Genomic DNA, 13,254 nt, shown 5'->3' on the forward strand with positions numbered 1-13,254 from the left:
TCTAGCTGCAACTCAGGCATGTGCTACTATAGTCAGGTCAGACCTTCTGATAAATAGGCAGAAATGGTACACCAGCCTAAATTGGTCAAAGGCACCCCTGGCCACAGCTGCAGCCTAGGCACATCCAGGTATAAAGCTGAATCCAGGAGCATCCTCATACTGTAAACCTGTTCTTCAAGGGAAGTACTACTCCAGGCAAAACAGGTTGAATCCCTACTGAGTCCATCTCCATCCTGACCAGGAACACCTGTCTTATCTGGATTACGCTTCAATTTATAAATGCTCATCTATCCAACCCATTGCTGTTTCCAGTCACTGATTCACGAGATCAATAGCTTCCTTGGTATTTAATGAAAAGGAGAAATAAAGCTAGGTCTCACCAGCGTATTGATGACAATGCACTCCAAATACACAGGTGATCTTTCCTAGCAGTTCCACATAGACGTTAAATAACACGGAGGATTAAATTTTACCCTGGGGAACACCAAGGCATTGAATTGGAGCCTCCAAACATCACCTTCTCAAACAGACCCTCAAGGACAGACCAGAGCCAACACAAACAGTGCCTCCTAGGCCCATCCCTTCCAGGTGGCCCAGAATATCTGCTGCACTGGGACTGATGGTGACTGAGCTTCTGCCATCTTGCTTACCTGTTTGTGGCACCCTCCTCACAAATAGACCTACTGCAGAAGATCTTGCTTCCCAGAAAGTTCCTGCTTCCTAGGGAGGCTGGGAAGTAATTCAGCATCTTCCAGCAGCCCCAGCCACATTGGACCATTGCTGGACCCAGGGCTATAAGGGGTGATGGGCTCACAGCCAGTGGGGTAACACCGGGGAGGGGGGTACCTCTTTGGAAGGCCGGGAGGCTGAGGTGGCCCACTGTGTTTCCTTTTTGTGTGTGTGTGGACTTTCAGTTACATTTTAGCACTGACTGGGTCTTTTAGATTCTGTATTTCAGGAGGTGGTTTTAATGTTCCTTGCATGGGCTTTTTGAGATGTGTCTTCAATAGCGGAGATATGGGATGGGGTTGGGAGCAGTTATTCAATAAATTACTGGCAGCAGAAGATATGGTAGGACATTCTAACCTGGCCATTTCAGGGAAAGGAGGAGAAGCTGCTGGCTACTGTTCCCTCCCTTCAGGTTACCTACCCAAGAAAACCATAATGATAGCAAAAGTAGTTCTTCCAGCCAAACAGTCCTGCTTTTTATTGCCAGGTCAGTCACTGGGAAAACATCACTGATCCAAGATTTAATTGGGAGTGAAGATGCTGACCTGGCACATATCACAGAGACCTGCTAATGGAAGAGGGAGGATTGCGTCTCACCCCACTTTGTTTTGAAGCCCTGGCTGATCTGTGGAATACAAAAATGGCCTGGGTGATTGACACTATTGCTCCCCCTGGTGGAGCCAGGTCAGTTCCCTGGTTTAACAGGGAGCTGAGGGTAATGAAACAGAAGGGATGATGACTAGAGTGCCCCTGGAGAAAACATTGGACAAATCAGACTAAACACTGGCTAAAGTCCAACTGAGACCTACCCTATGGCAGTGAGGTCAGCAAACAAGAGTTTACTTCTCTGCCACCATCACATCTGCAGAAAATAGGCCAGCAAAGCTTTTCTGTACTGTGGAGGGCCTCCATTGCCAGGATCCTAGAGGGGAGCCGGAGCAGTCAATGGCTCACTGTGAGAATTTATTTCATGTTTTGTGGATCAAGTTGCTCAGATATACCTTGATTTGGATTCCAATATTGGGGCAGGCCAGGTTAATATGGCTGTGAACTGAACTGCTTGTCCAGTCATGTTTGATTTCTTTTAGCTTGTAGATCTCAAGACTGTGGATAGGTTGTCTGTAGCAGTGAGGGGTACCACCTATTTATTTGACCTTTGTCCCTCTTGGCTGATTAAATCAGCCAAGACAGTAATGTTGCTATGGTTAAGGAAGCTGATTAATGCTTCTTTGCAGGAAGGGATTGTTCCCTCTCACTTAAAGGAGACAGTAATAAGACTTTTATTAAAGAAACCTTCCCTTGGCCCAGAGAGTTGTTACTACGCCTGTTTCAAATGTACTATTTTTGGCTTAGGTGGTAGAGAAGGTGGTGGCCTCACAACTCGATACATCTAAATGATACTGATTATGTGGATCCATTTCAAATCAGGCTTTCAGTGGGATATGGGATTGAGACTGCTTTCATCACATTGGTGAATTACCTACGCTGGGAACTGGATAGGAAGAGTGTGGCCCTATTAGTTTTCTTGGCCCTCTCAGCTTCTTTCACTACCATCAACCATGGTTTCCTTCTGTGCTGTCTGGTGGGGTTGGGCCTTGGTGGGCACTGTGTTGCAGTAGTTCTGGTCTTTTCTTCAAAGTCATGTTCAGAAGGTGGTGCTGGGGGACTACTTTTCAACACCACAGCTTCTGGCTTATGGTGTCCCACAGGATTCTATCTTGTTTCCTATGTTATTTAATATCTACATGAAGCCACTAGGAGCTTTGGTATGAGATGACACCCAGCTCTACTGCTCTTTGTCACTTAACACCTAGGAAGCGGTCAAGACCCTTGCATGTTGCCTGGGCTTGATAATGGGCTGGATGAGGGTGAACAAGCTGAGATGAAATCCAGGTAGGACAGAGGTGCTGTTGTTCAGTAGAAAGTCAGGCTCAGGGATTGGAATTTAACCTGTTTCTAGAAGGGGTTGAATTGCCCCTGAAAGACTGGGTCCATAGCCTTGGGAGCACTCCTTGATTATGTGCTGTCCCAGGGTCTTCATGTGGCAGTGGTGGCAAGGAGTACATTTGCATAATTACATTTAGTGCACCAGCTGTGACCTTCCCTGAGTTGCTCTGATTTGGCAGCAGTTATCCATGCCTTGGCCACATCACATTTAGACTCTTGTAATGCGCTCTACATAGAGCTACCATTGAAGAGTATCTGGAAGCTTCAATTGATGCAAAATGCAACAGCTATGCTGCTTATGAAAATCATATTACTCCTATATTGAAAGTTCTGCACAGGTTACCAATGGTTATCCAGGCTCAATTCAAGGTGTCAGTTTTAACATTTAAAGCCTTAAGCTGTGTAGGGCCTGGCTATCTAAAGTACTGCCTGACTCACTATGAACCTGTCCAGTTTCTAAGATCTGCAGGAGCCCTTCTGAGGACACCATCACTTGCGGAGTCCCACCTGACAGGCACAAATGGGATGGCTTTCTCCTGTGTCATCTCCAAATTGTGGACAATCACTCTGTTTGCTTTTAGAAAAGGTGCCAAGACAACTTGCCATTTTAATTGTTTTAGTGTTTTTATTGTTGTTTTTAATGCTTTAATCAGAGTTTTATTGCTGTTCTAATTCTTACATTGTTGTTCTTATTCTTTTGATATGTTGTACACTGGCTTGGTGGCTTTTGGAGAAAGGCAGTATAAAAATACTTCAAATAAATAAATAACATATCATGGCCACCACTGAGAGGACCAGCAAAACCAACAGGGTTGTACTTCCCCTGTCTAGGTCCCAGTGTAGACAGTCTACCAAAGTGACCAAAGCTGCCTCAGTTCCCAAACCAGGTCTAAACCCTGGCAGTTCAAAGCAGTTGGGATTGCTTTCTCTCATGAAGAGACATTTATTACCTCCTGCACCCAGGCAGTCAATCTCCTTCCGCTAAATAAGCCACAAAGGCCAAGGGTCAGGCAAGCATGAAGTAAGCTGCACTCCTTCAAGTACCATGTCCACATCCTCAAGCTGCAATAATTAACATTCATCCCATAACCCAAGTCTAGATGCTGATTTAGACACACCAACTGCTGAACTACTGCTGTCCAGGTTGAGACGGATATCCTCCAAGAGGTTAGCAAATACTTCACAGTACTCCTCTTCAGAGGATGACCAAGAGCCCCATGAACCCCGTATCACAGAGGAACTGCCTTTGTCTGGGGACCTTGAGATGGATCAGCAGGATCCTGGGGCCTTGGAGGAGACATCTGTTGGCCCTAACCCTCACAACACAGTATCATCTCAGACTCAGAGGCAGATGCCAAGTAGCTGCCTAGCCCTAAGGAGCACAGGCAACAAAATGTCAAAGCTCAGTCAGCTGACATAATAGGGGCTCCTCATGAGTAAAGATATACTTGTGATCAAGGACCTGCTCATGAGCAGACCATCCCTCAGGTTGCGCTAATGGCCTGCAGCTTTGCTTTGGGTGGGGCTCTGAAGGCTCAAGTCTTAAAAGCCTTCAGTTTCAGATGCTAGGAGTAGGAGTGATGTTTGAGTATAAGCTTTCAGTACTGAGCTTCTATATTTGACTGGTCTTGTACTGCTAACCTCTGGATTCCTGATAAAATTCTGCTCCTTGGATTGTATTTGTATTGGATTATTTGCCTGTGCTTGACTTTGGCTCTGGCTCAGACCCTATTTTTAAACTGCTCTCTGCTTGACTGGTAACACTGTGCTTCTGACCTCTGCCTTTTGACCTTTGAGATAGATTTGCCCCATAGACTACCTCAAGACTGTGCCTGAACCAGCCACAGCAGGACACTGGGGAGAAAGCAGGTTGAAGTATGCCTTGAACTACTCCAAAAAGCTCAGCTGGATATCATCCTGAGGATGCAATGGTGATGGAGAAGTATTGCTTCTTTGCAATCACTGCCACAGACTAGGCTCAATAATAGGTACCCATCTGTGTTTGGTCAGGTTTCCTTTGAGACTTCTGCTTTGCATTCTTATAATCTTCTTCCCTGCTTCATTGCCTCTAGTTTCCTGGAAAACCAAGAAGACTGGGCTTTGCAGAGTGAAAGAGTGTGCTTGGGAGCGACTGGCCTACTGCTAGAGGGCAGTCAGGAATCCTTCAGTTCTAAAGTATGAATTGAGGATAGAACAGTACGAGCTGGATCCAGGCTCAGTAAGTTGCACTTAAGTCCCATTGAAATCAATGTGGAAAGTTAGTCATGACTCAACTTGAATGTGGAGTTAGTCATGACTTAACTTGACATCAATGGGATTTAAGTGCAACTACTTTAGTCTGGATCCAACCTACAACCTTGCTGATAGTTCACTCTGTTATTGCTGCCTCAGATTACTGAGGTATACCATTCACGGTAACCTTATTGAAGTATACTACTTACCACATATAAGTGTTTACTCCCGTGGAAGCTTAAATGTGACCAGTAAAGAATAAAATACCTCTGGTGTCATCTGGAAATGTCTATAGCGTGCACTGAAAATAGATCATTACTAGTCTATGGCCTGTTTTCTCCAAACTGTTTCTTTTTTATAGAAGTATTGTATAGAGTTGACCATGCTTTGCTTAGCAGCTCTGTAAAAGTCACAGTTCAAGTTGCAACAGATGCAAGGGAATTACATTTGCTTCTAATTAGAAAGTTTGTTAGGATTCAGATGCCCTTCATAAGACTGTACATCCAGCAGTTTGTGCTGATATTCATTCCTTGTTATCCTAGCCACTCACTTTTCACACAAACCTTCAATTTTCATCCCTGTCAACATTTAGACTGTAACCTCCTCTACTCTGTAAAGGGTTGTGTACACTGATAACACTAAACAGACAAAATTTCATTTGCCTACTGAGGTATATCAGGTTAATATTCCAAGCTTAGTATTTCTTTACCTCAAGAGATTCTCCTCCAGCAATTTTTTCCTCTTTGGAGGTCGCCCTCTTCTTTTTACTATTTTTCCAGGAACATTTGGAGTGCTTGTCTGTGTCCCACATCCCCTGAAACACATTGAAAAGTTACAGAATAGCAACAGAACATGATAGCAGCACTTGGCAAGAGCAGGAGGATAAGGAGAGAGCAGTGACAGTAAGATATATTGGAACAGCTGGTGTCAGCCAAGTTAGGAGGGATTAGCTCCAAGGAGGATAATGGGAGGCGAAAGGGCCCAGCCACTTGGTGGAAAATTAATTCAAGAACAGGTACAACCTCTTGATATTTGAAAAGGTATGTTTCCCTGATTCAGGTGGACTCTTCTACCTCAAGTGGCAGAAGATTTAAGTCCTACAAAAGGCTATGCTTGGCTTTAGCTGTCCTATACAAGAACCACTGTGGTCTAATGACTACAGCTGAACTTGGATTTGGGAGACATGGGTCCAAGTTCCATCTCTCTCATGGATTTATTGTGTGGCATTAAGACAGTCACTCTATTGCCTTCAGTTCCCAACCTGTAACATGGGAATAACAGTGAACTAACTCACAGGATTGTAGAGACAAGCAGAATAAAACAGTAAATCACTCTGAAAATAGTACATTACATTTATAAATGAAAAGTAGAAGTGATCAGGAAATCAATAAACTTGCCCATCTTGTAGTCCTCACAAGGACAGTTCAACCACTGTTTCTTTCCTAAATTTGCTCCTCTCTGATACTCTTATCCACCTACTCCTTGTTGACAAAGGTAAGTTTGTACCTGTCCAAAAACAACTCTCCATTTGGTTTCACGATTTCCTCTTTGTACAGCCGTGTGCCATAGAAATACCAGTAGAGGGCACCATTGCTATCCTCGCCCAATGGTTCCACCCGGAGGCTATCTGCATCCAAACCCTGTATTTGAAAGCACAAACACAAAAAGACAACAGTTGAAAAGCAGCAATCAACACTTGCCCCCCTGATACCATGTAAAATATAAGTATTGACACAGTCCTGGGCAGACAACAATATGACTGAAAGAATAAATTGTCCTTCCTCTGCTAAATGCAAGTTTCTCATGGTCATGTTCTTTTTGTTTTAACATGCTACTTTTAACACACACTGCTTCTGACAAAGTTGGACAAATAGCACCAAGTAGTTTTCTCTGCAGCATGAGGGAATTGTATGTGGGAGCTTAGAAGACAACATTCAACCAATATTGCTACCCCATTTCTTACATTCATTACAAAAATCCTGCCTATATACTCTGGAGCCACTATAGATATTCAAACCCCCGTCTGCCCAAAAATGACCAACCATGGCAATTTACACTGAGATTTATGCACTGTAAATATATTCATGAGAAAGGCCAAGTAAAGCTTGCTAATGCCCAACCCAAAGTGGCCTCTTATACCTTTAACAGCAAAGCAGCAGGTGGGCTCTCCCTCCTCAAGTGGCAGAATTCTAAAGTTCCACAAAGACCATAGTTGGCTTCAGCAGTAAGCAGGTGCATCTTCTCCTACTACAGTTCTGCAGTAACAAGAGAAGCCGCACCTGCTTAACTTTTCTCTCCAAGAAACTATGAAAGGGACTTTTCTGATATAATGATTGCCTGCAAAGGAGTGTTCAAGGGATTACTTCCATGGAGGCATTATGCATGGAAAATGGCTATGCAGAGTTGGTCATCCTTGTAATTTTGGGGTGGGAGTGGGTAGAGGGAACAATCTGATCACAAAACTGGATTCCTGCTGATTCTTGGTCATAGATGCTTAATGAAAAATTGACTAAGATCAGTGTCATGTTTTTCAAATGGATTACTCCAACAGGAGTATTCTAAAAGTGTTTTCAGACTACCACCTGTGGTTGTGATGGCTGGCTGATAAACTCACCACTAATTTGTAGCATCTGGCCACATGATGAGACAAGAATTACAGCTCCCTCACTTGCCACACTGGCTACATTCAGACAATTCTCTAAACCACTGTTTGGATCATAAACAAGTGCTGTCCTCACAGATTTGCTTGTGCACTCCATTCTCCACCACCATGCATGAAAATTCATTACTTCCTGTTATGGAATCATACCATACTTTGCCATTACACCTGAACTGGCAAATGATGGCTTAAGTGAGCTTCCCAAACCAGGATCAAGCAATGTGTGCTAGTTCAGACTTAATGGAAAACTTGGTTTGATTAAAACAGGAAGTAATTAAGCAAGCTCCATGAACATGGGAGCATATGAGTACAGCGCTCATTCATGATCCTCCAAATCATGGTTTGAGTTCAGCCACTGAGTTTATAAGCTGATACCTCACCACAAACAACCATCTGGAACCAGGCTCAACAATGCCAAGGGAACATTAAAAAGGAACTGGCTGGAAGACAGAGAAGCACTCAGCAGAGAAGCAATGAAGTACCTTAAAATGCTATGCCTCCTTACACTGATTTTAATCATCACTAACACTCACATCTTGAGAGCTACACAAGTTGTTACCCTTTGGGGTATATTAATCTTACAAACAATAGTAAAAAATGTTTAGTCCGTTTTAACCAGCCATATTTCAGAGCTGTTATTAGCAACAGTAACAACTATTGTTAACACACAAAAGGTTTCCATGACCACATGCATGTATCAGGGCCCAGTTATCAAGGACAGTAAGGGAACAGCAATTAAGTCTTCTAAATCAAAGCAGATTATACCACCACCCATAGCATTCATAATTAACAATTACCTTGTTAAGAGACTGTACAGAACTGTGCAAAGTAACTCTAACAAACAATGGAACTAAAAGAAATACAGCTAGAGATAGTAAGGTGTTGGAGAGGAGAAGTTCTTAAGAGCTGATGCATCAAATCAAGGGAGTGCAAGAAGCCTTGGCCCAGATGATCTTACCTGACTGATTAAACTATTAAAGCCTAGATAGTTTCTTAATATCGCCACAACTTCAAGGATCCTTCCTTTAAAGAAAACTTGTAAACGTAACAACATGGAACCCATGTAGAGCTGATTCAAGTTAAAAAAAATCTGTGCAGGTGAGCCACCAATAAATCAAAGTAGCAAAGGCACCAGAGAGCAAAACCCAATTTCACGCACCCAGTTTCTTTTGGTTGTCCAACTTAGGAGACCCCAGAAAATGATACTACCTTTTAAATGAGCTTAACAAAGGGACATGAAAGATAACTGTGAATACAATGTGGTGTCTTCTTGGTGGAAAATGTGAACCATTTCACTTTCCATGTTCCCCATCCAAGATCTGCCATCATTCAACACACCTTGAGCAGATCAAAGACATCATCAGCATCAAGTCGGTAATCACAAAGACGGTGCAGTATTTCCACACGGGTGCGCAGGGGCAGCTCCTGGAAAGTAGATTCTCGTAAGGGGTTGGGCTTCCCTTCCTCCAGTTCCCAGCGATAGTTGATGATATCTTCAAGATAGCCATGAAATGTCTGAGATCTTAAAAAGAGAACAAATGCCCACATGGGTGCTGTCTTACACAACTTCATACAAATTACTAAAGGCATTCTATGTAGCGAAGGGGAAAGATCCATCTTTTCATAGTTGATAACAAATATAAAAACTTTGTTTAGGCAAGCAGGCACTTCAAGATTGGCCATGTTCCTTGCACAGGGCTAGCTGATATGCTCTGTTTTGCTCATGGAAAAGTTTATCTCAAACAGGACAAAAGTTAGGACCTCATATAATTTTTTTCTCTAAGGACAAGTTTTTAGAGTGATTCCAATGAAGGCATACATTGTCAATGTCATTGTCAATGTCATTGTCATTGTCAAGATAATGTTGTCAGAACTAGTCATCCAGATACATAGACACTATTCATATTGCTTACTCACATTTAAGAAAAGCTTAAAGGCTCATATTTAAGAAAAGTTTCCGAGTGGTAACAAGGGTAATGAACGAAAATTATCAAAGGATTACAGAACCTGTCATTAAAGAAACAATTAAGATAGGAGGGTCTAGCAGCCCATATAAATTATTCATTAATAAATTGAAGTTAGTGATGGAAGTTGATATATACACACACACACACACACACACACACGTATGGGGAATGAAATTCTGAAAGGATTTAACTCAATCACAAGCACCAAAACCTGAGCTAAGTACATTTATGAAGTGTGTTACATAATAATTTAAATCTGTTATCTCAGTAGTTAACCAAAAGAATTCAAAAATGCTTCTCTTTCCTCACATTTTATTCCATCACTCTACAAATCATCATACTCAAAAAATAAATTATGAGTACAATGGGTTTATGAGAGATGACTAAGACAATTTTCCCTTCAGAAGGCTCAGCAGATGTAAATACTCAGGTTCTGATCACGGTATTTGCTAACGAAGAGGAATTTCCCCCCAGCAGAGCCTTAAAAAAACCCGACTACTTCACAGAACATAGCATGGCTCACATAAGAAAATAAGAAGAGCCATATTCATGCCATTATCCTCCTCCCTCTGTTGTCTCCTCTCTGATAAATATTAAGTTTGAACATAAGAACATAAGAGCAGCCATGCTGGATCAGACCAAGGGGCCATCTAGTCCAGCATTCTGTTCACACAGTGGCCAACCAGCTGTTGACCAGGAACCTACAAGCAGGGCATGAGCGCAACAGCACCCTCCCACCCAACTGCAAGTATGCAACTGGTGTACATAGGCTGACTGCCTCCGATACTGGAGGTAGCACATAGCCATCAAGACTAGCAGCCATTGATAGCCTTTTCCTCCAGGAATTGGTCCAACCCCCTTTTAAAGCCATCCAAACTGGTGGTCATCACTACATCCTGTGTTAGTGAATTCTGTAGTTTAACTATGCGCTGTGTGAAGAAGTACTTCCTTTTATCTGTCTTGAATCTCCCACCAATCAGCTTCATAGGATGACCCCGGGTTCTAGTATTTTGAGAGATGGGGGAAAAATGTCTCTCTATCCACATTCTCCACACCATGCATAATTTTGTGGCCCTCTATCATGTCTCCCCTTACCCTCCTGTTTTCCAAGCTAAACAATCCCAGCTGTTGTAACCTTCTCTCATGGGGGAGATGCTCCAGCCCCCTGATAATTTTAGTTGCCCTTTTCTGCACTTTTTCCAGCTCTACAGTATCCTTTTTTAAGTGTGGTGACCAGAACTGGACACAGTATTCCGAGTGTGGCCATACCACAGATTTGTATACCACTTGCTGATAGGGTTAACAACTACCCAAGGGTGGTAACTGTGGGGGGTCTGTGGGCCTCCTGCAGGTTGAACTTTATGGAGCACCATAAGGCACCCAGAAAAAAACTATGTGTATGTGTTTTCTAATGGCCGCATTAGTGCTACTAAGTGCTAAATGGGTTAAATTTAGCTTTAAAACAAGCTAAATTTGATCCGTTTAGGACTCTGTAGTGCTAATGAAGCCATTTAAACATGTTTAATTTTTGCTGCTGCCACTGATGTCAGCAGCGCAGCGCAGACTGTGGTGGCAGCACTGGGGGGGCACATGCAACTTGTGGGACATATGTCACCCTCCCCAGGAATAGACCAAGATTAGGCTCAATCCAACATTATGTCCACTTGCACAATAGGAATTTCCCTTCTCCTCCTCCCCCTGTAGCTCCCCACATGTCCCCAAATCTCCTCAGGAGATTTGGGGGGAGGGGGTGCAGGGGCAAGAAAAAATTCAGTCCACCAGCAGTGTCCATTCTGCTGGCTGAAGGCTGACATTGGATACAACCCTGTGTTCAAACAAACAGCTGTGTTTCCATACCATCTAGTTTGATGGTTAGAGCACAGATACATCTCAGATTAGCCCTATTTTATATGGTCTCTGACATCTATTTGCCCCATTTAGTTTTTATTCCAACATATGGACTCCAACATGGGAAACCATCTTCAGCACCAGGCCTCATGCATACATTATTCTATTCATACTGCAACAAGCTGCCACTTAAATAATCAGCCCACAATTCACTCTGAATATTGCATTATTTGTGCAACTGTCAGAGAACATATACACACAAGATGAGCTCAGCTGGACTGGACCAAAGAACCATCTAGTCCAGCAATCTTTTTTCAACAGCAGCCAGCCAGATGCTTCTGGAAAGCTCCAAAATTAAAGGCAAAATTGAGGAAAATATTCACTTGTATTCAGATCTTACAATAAACTATGGTTTAGGAGTATGGGAATGTGCTACGGCAAGCCTCAGGCTCACATATTCTCAGCTTCTCTCTCTCTGCATGTGAAAGGAAGAAATTTAAAGCTTCCAGTAGTTGTTGTTTCTAACACAGTGCAATTTCCCATTTCATCCAAATAAGATAACCTGTGATTTGTACAAACCATAGTTAACAGATCAGGATATTAAAACAGAAGCAGACCATGTTTTAGCATTACATCTGAAAACAGCTAATGAATTAATTCCATCCAAGATGAAAACATGGTACATGGGGGTCGGAGGGAGTGGAATGTGATTTTGCAGTATGCATCTTGACTTTCTTTACTGTATCCCATATTTTTTTAGTATTTTGCGTCTGGGCAAGATATTAGGTAGTTGAGATAGGTAGGTGTTCCTTCTACCTCTAAACTCCTACAATTCTAACATCAGAGATTCACATTTAAAGATCCATCTTTGGAATCTCCCTTAGCAAATTTTAATGTGGATTTGAAATACTGAATTAATTTAAACCTTAGTTCTAAGCACAATCATCTGCTTCTCTGTACCTGTTGGCAAGCAGCATCACATTCCCAGCCACTGAACAACCTCCCACGAAAAATCAAACAGGCAAGCTCATGCAGTCAAACAATTACTTTTATGACTCTTTCACATCCAAACACACAATGATTTATCATCAACCGAAACTGCTGACATAAACAATCCAATTAAGAAACTCCAGGTCCGGATTTCCTCAAATTTCCAATCACTCAATGATTAATTGAGACCCCTCTCTGAAACCATTGACCAGTTGAAATTGTCATCAGTTAGACTGACATAATAAAAATCTAATAAAGAGACAATTCTTCAGTCTGGATTCTTGTCATAATTGAGCATTGGATTTGAAATGCATTACTGTGGGCACTGTTTTGTTTCAGTCTTAAGAGCATGTTTGGATCATACCCAAACTCCAAAAGATGAATCTATCAAGTTGTTCACTGTTAGTTTGTGTTTGGGTCATATCTAGGATATCAAGTGATGGATAATATTTATTTTTAACTAATTGTGTTTTAAAAGCCAGAGTCTTAATTAAATTTAAATCATGTACATGTTATAAAATTTCATGAAGTTTTATTTTTGTTTTTGGAGATCCTGAAGAGGAAAAGTATAATTTCCAGTTTTATTAAAACAACACTGTTCTTCATTATTAGAAGCAAAGGCTATTTACTGATCTATCCCATCAGGTTTTGGAATATGTTACCAGAGTTTAAAAACACAACCCAGAGTTTAAAACCAAAACTAACTCAATTTTTTCTTATTAGGGAGGAAAAGTTATAAGTAGTTTCATCTCCAAAGGCACAAATATCGGCTAGGTTTTTTAAAATAAAAACTGGAAGGAAAAACCACCCTTAAGATTCACCCATCAAACCTGGGGCAAGGTGGAAACAGCTGGTGTCTCTGTGCAAATTTCATAGGAACAA

The 13,254-nt window shown here is 42.1% G+C and overlaps 1 protein-coding gene across 1 annotated transcript in view; it reads right to left on the bottom strand.

Moving 5' to 3' along the window:
• CECR2 (CECR2 histone acetyl-lysine reader) overlaps positions 1 to 13,254 on the bottom strand; it is a 111,399-nt gene that overhangs the window by 44,873 nt on the left and 53,272 nt on the right. Inside the window, exons 3-5 of the mRNA XM_084811875.1 lie at positions 8,906 to 9,089; positions 6,415 to 6,548; positions 5,618 to 5,722 (exon numbers count right to left, since the gene is read on the bottom strand). Of these exons, the coding sequence (XP_084668001.1) occupies positions 5,618 to 5,722; positions 6,415 to 6,548; positions 8,906 to 9,089 (423 nt within the window). The remainder of the gene's footprint in view (positions 1 to 5,617; positions 5,723 to 6,414; positions 6,549 to 8,905; positions 9,090 to 13,254) is intronic.

Source organism: Heloderma suspectum, chromosome 7 (genome assembly GCF_057233095.1).
Source record: "Heloderma suspectum isolate Gila_16-S chromosome 7, 16-S_ref, whole genome shotgun sequence".
NCBI lineage: Eukaryota > Metazoa > Chordata > Lepidosauria > Squamata > Helodermatidae > Heloderma > Heloderma suspectum.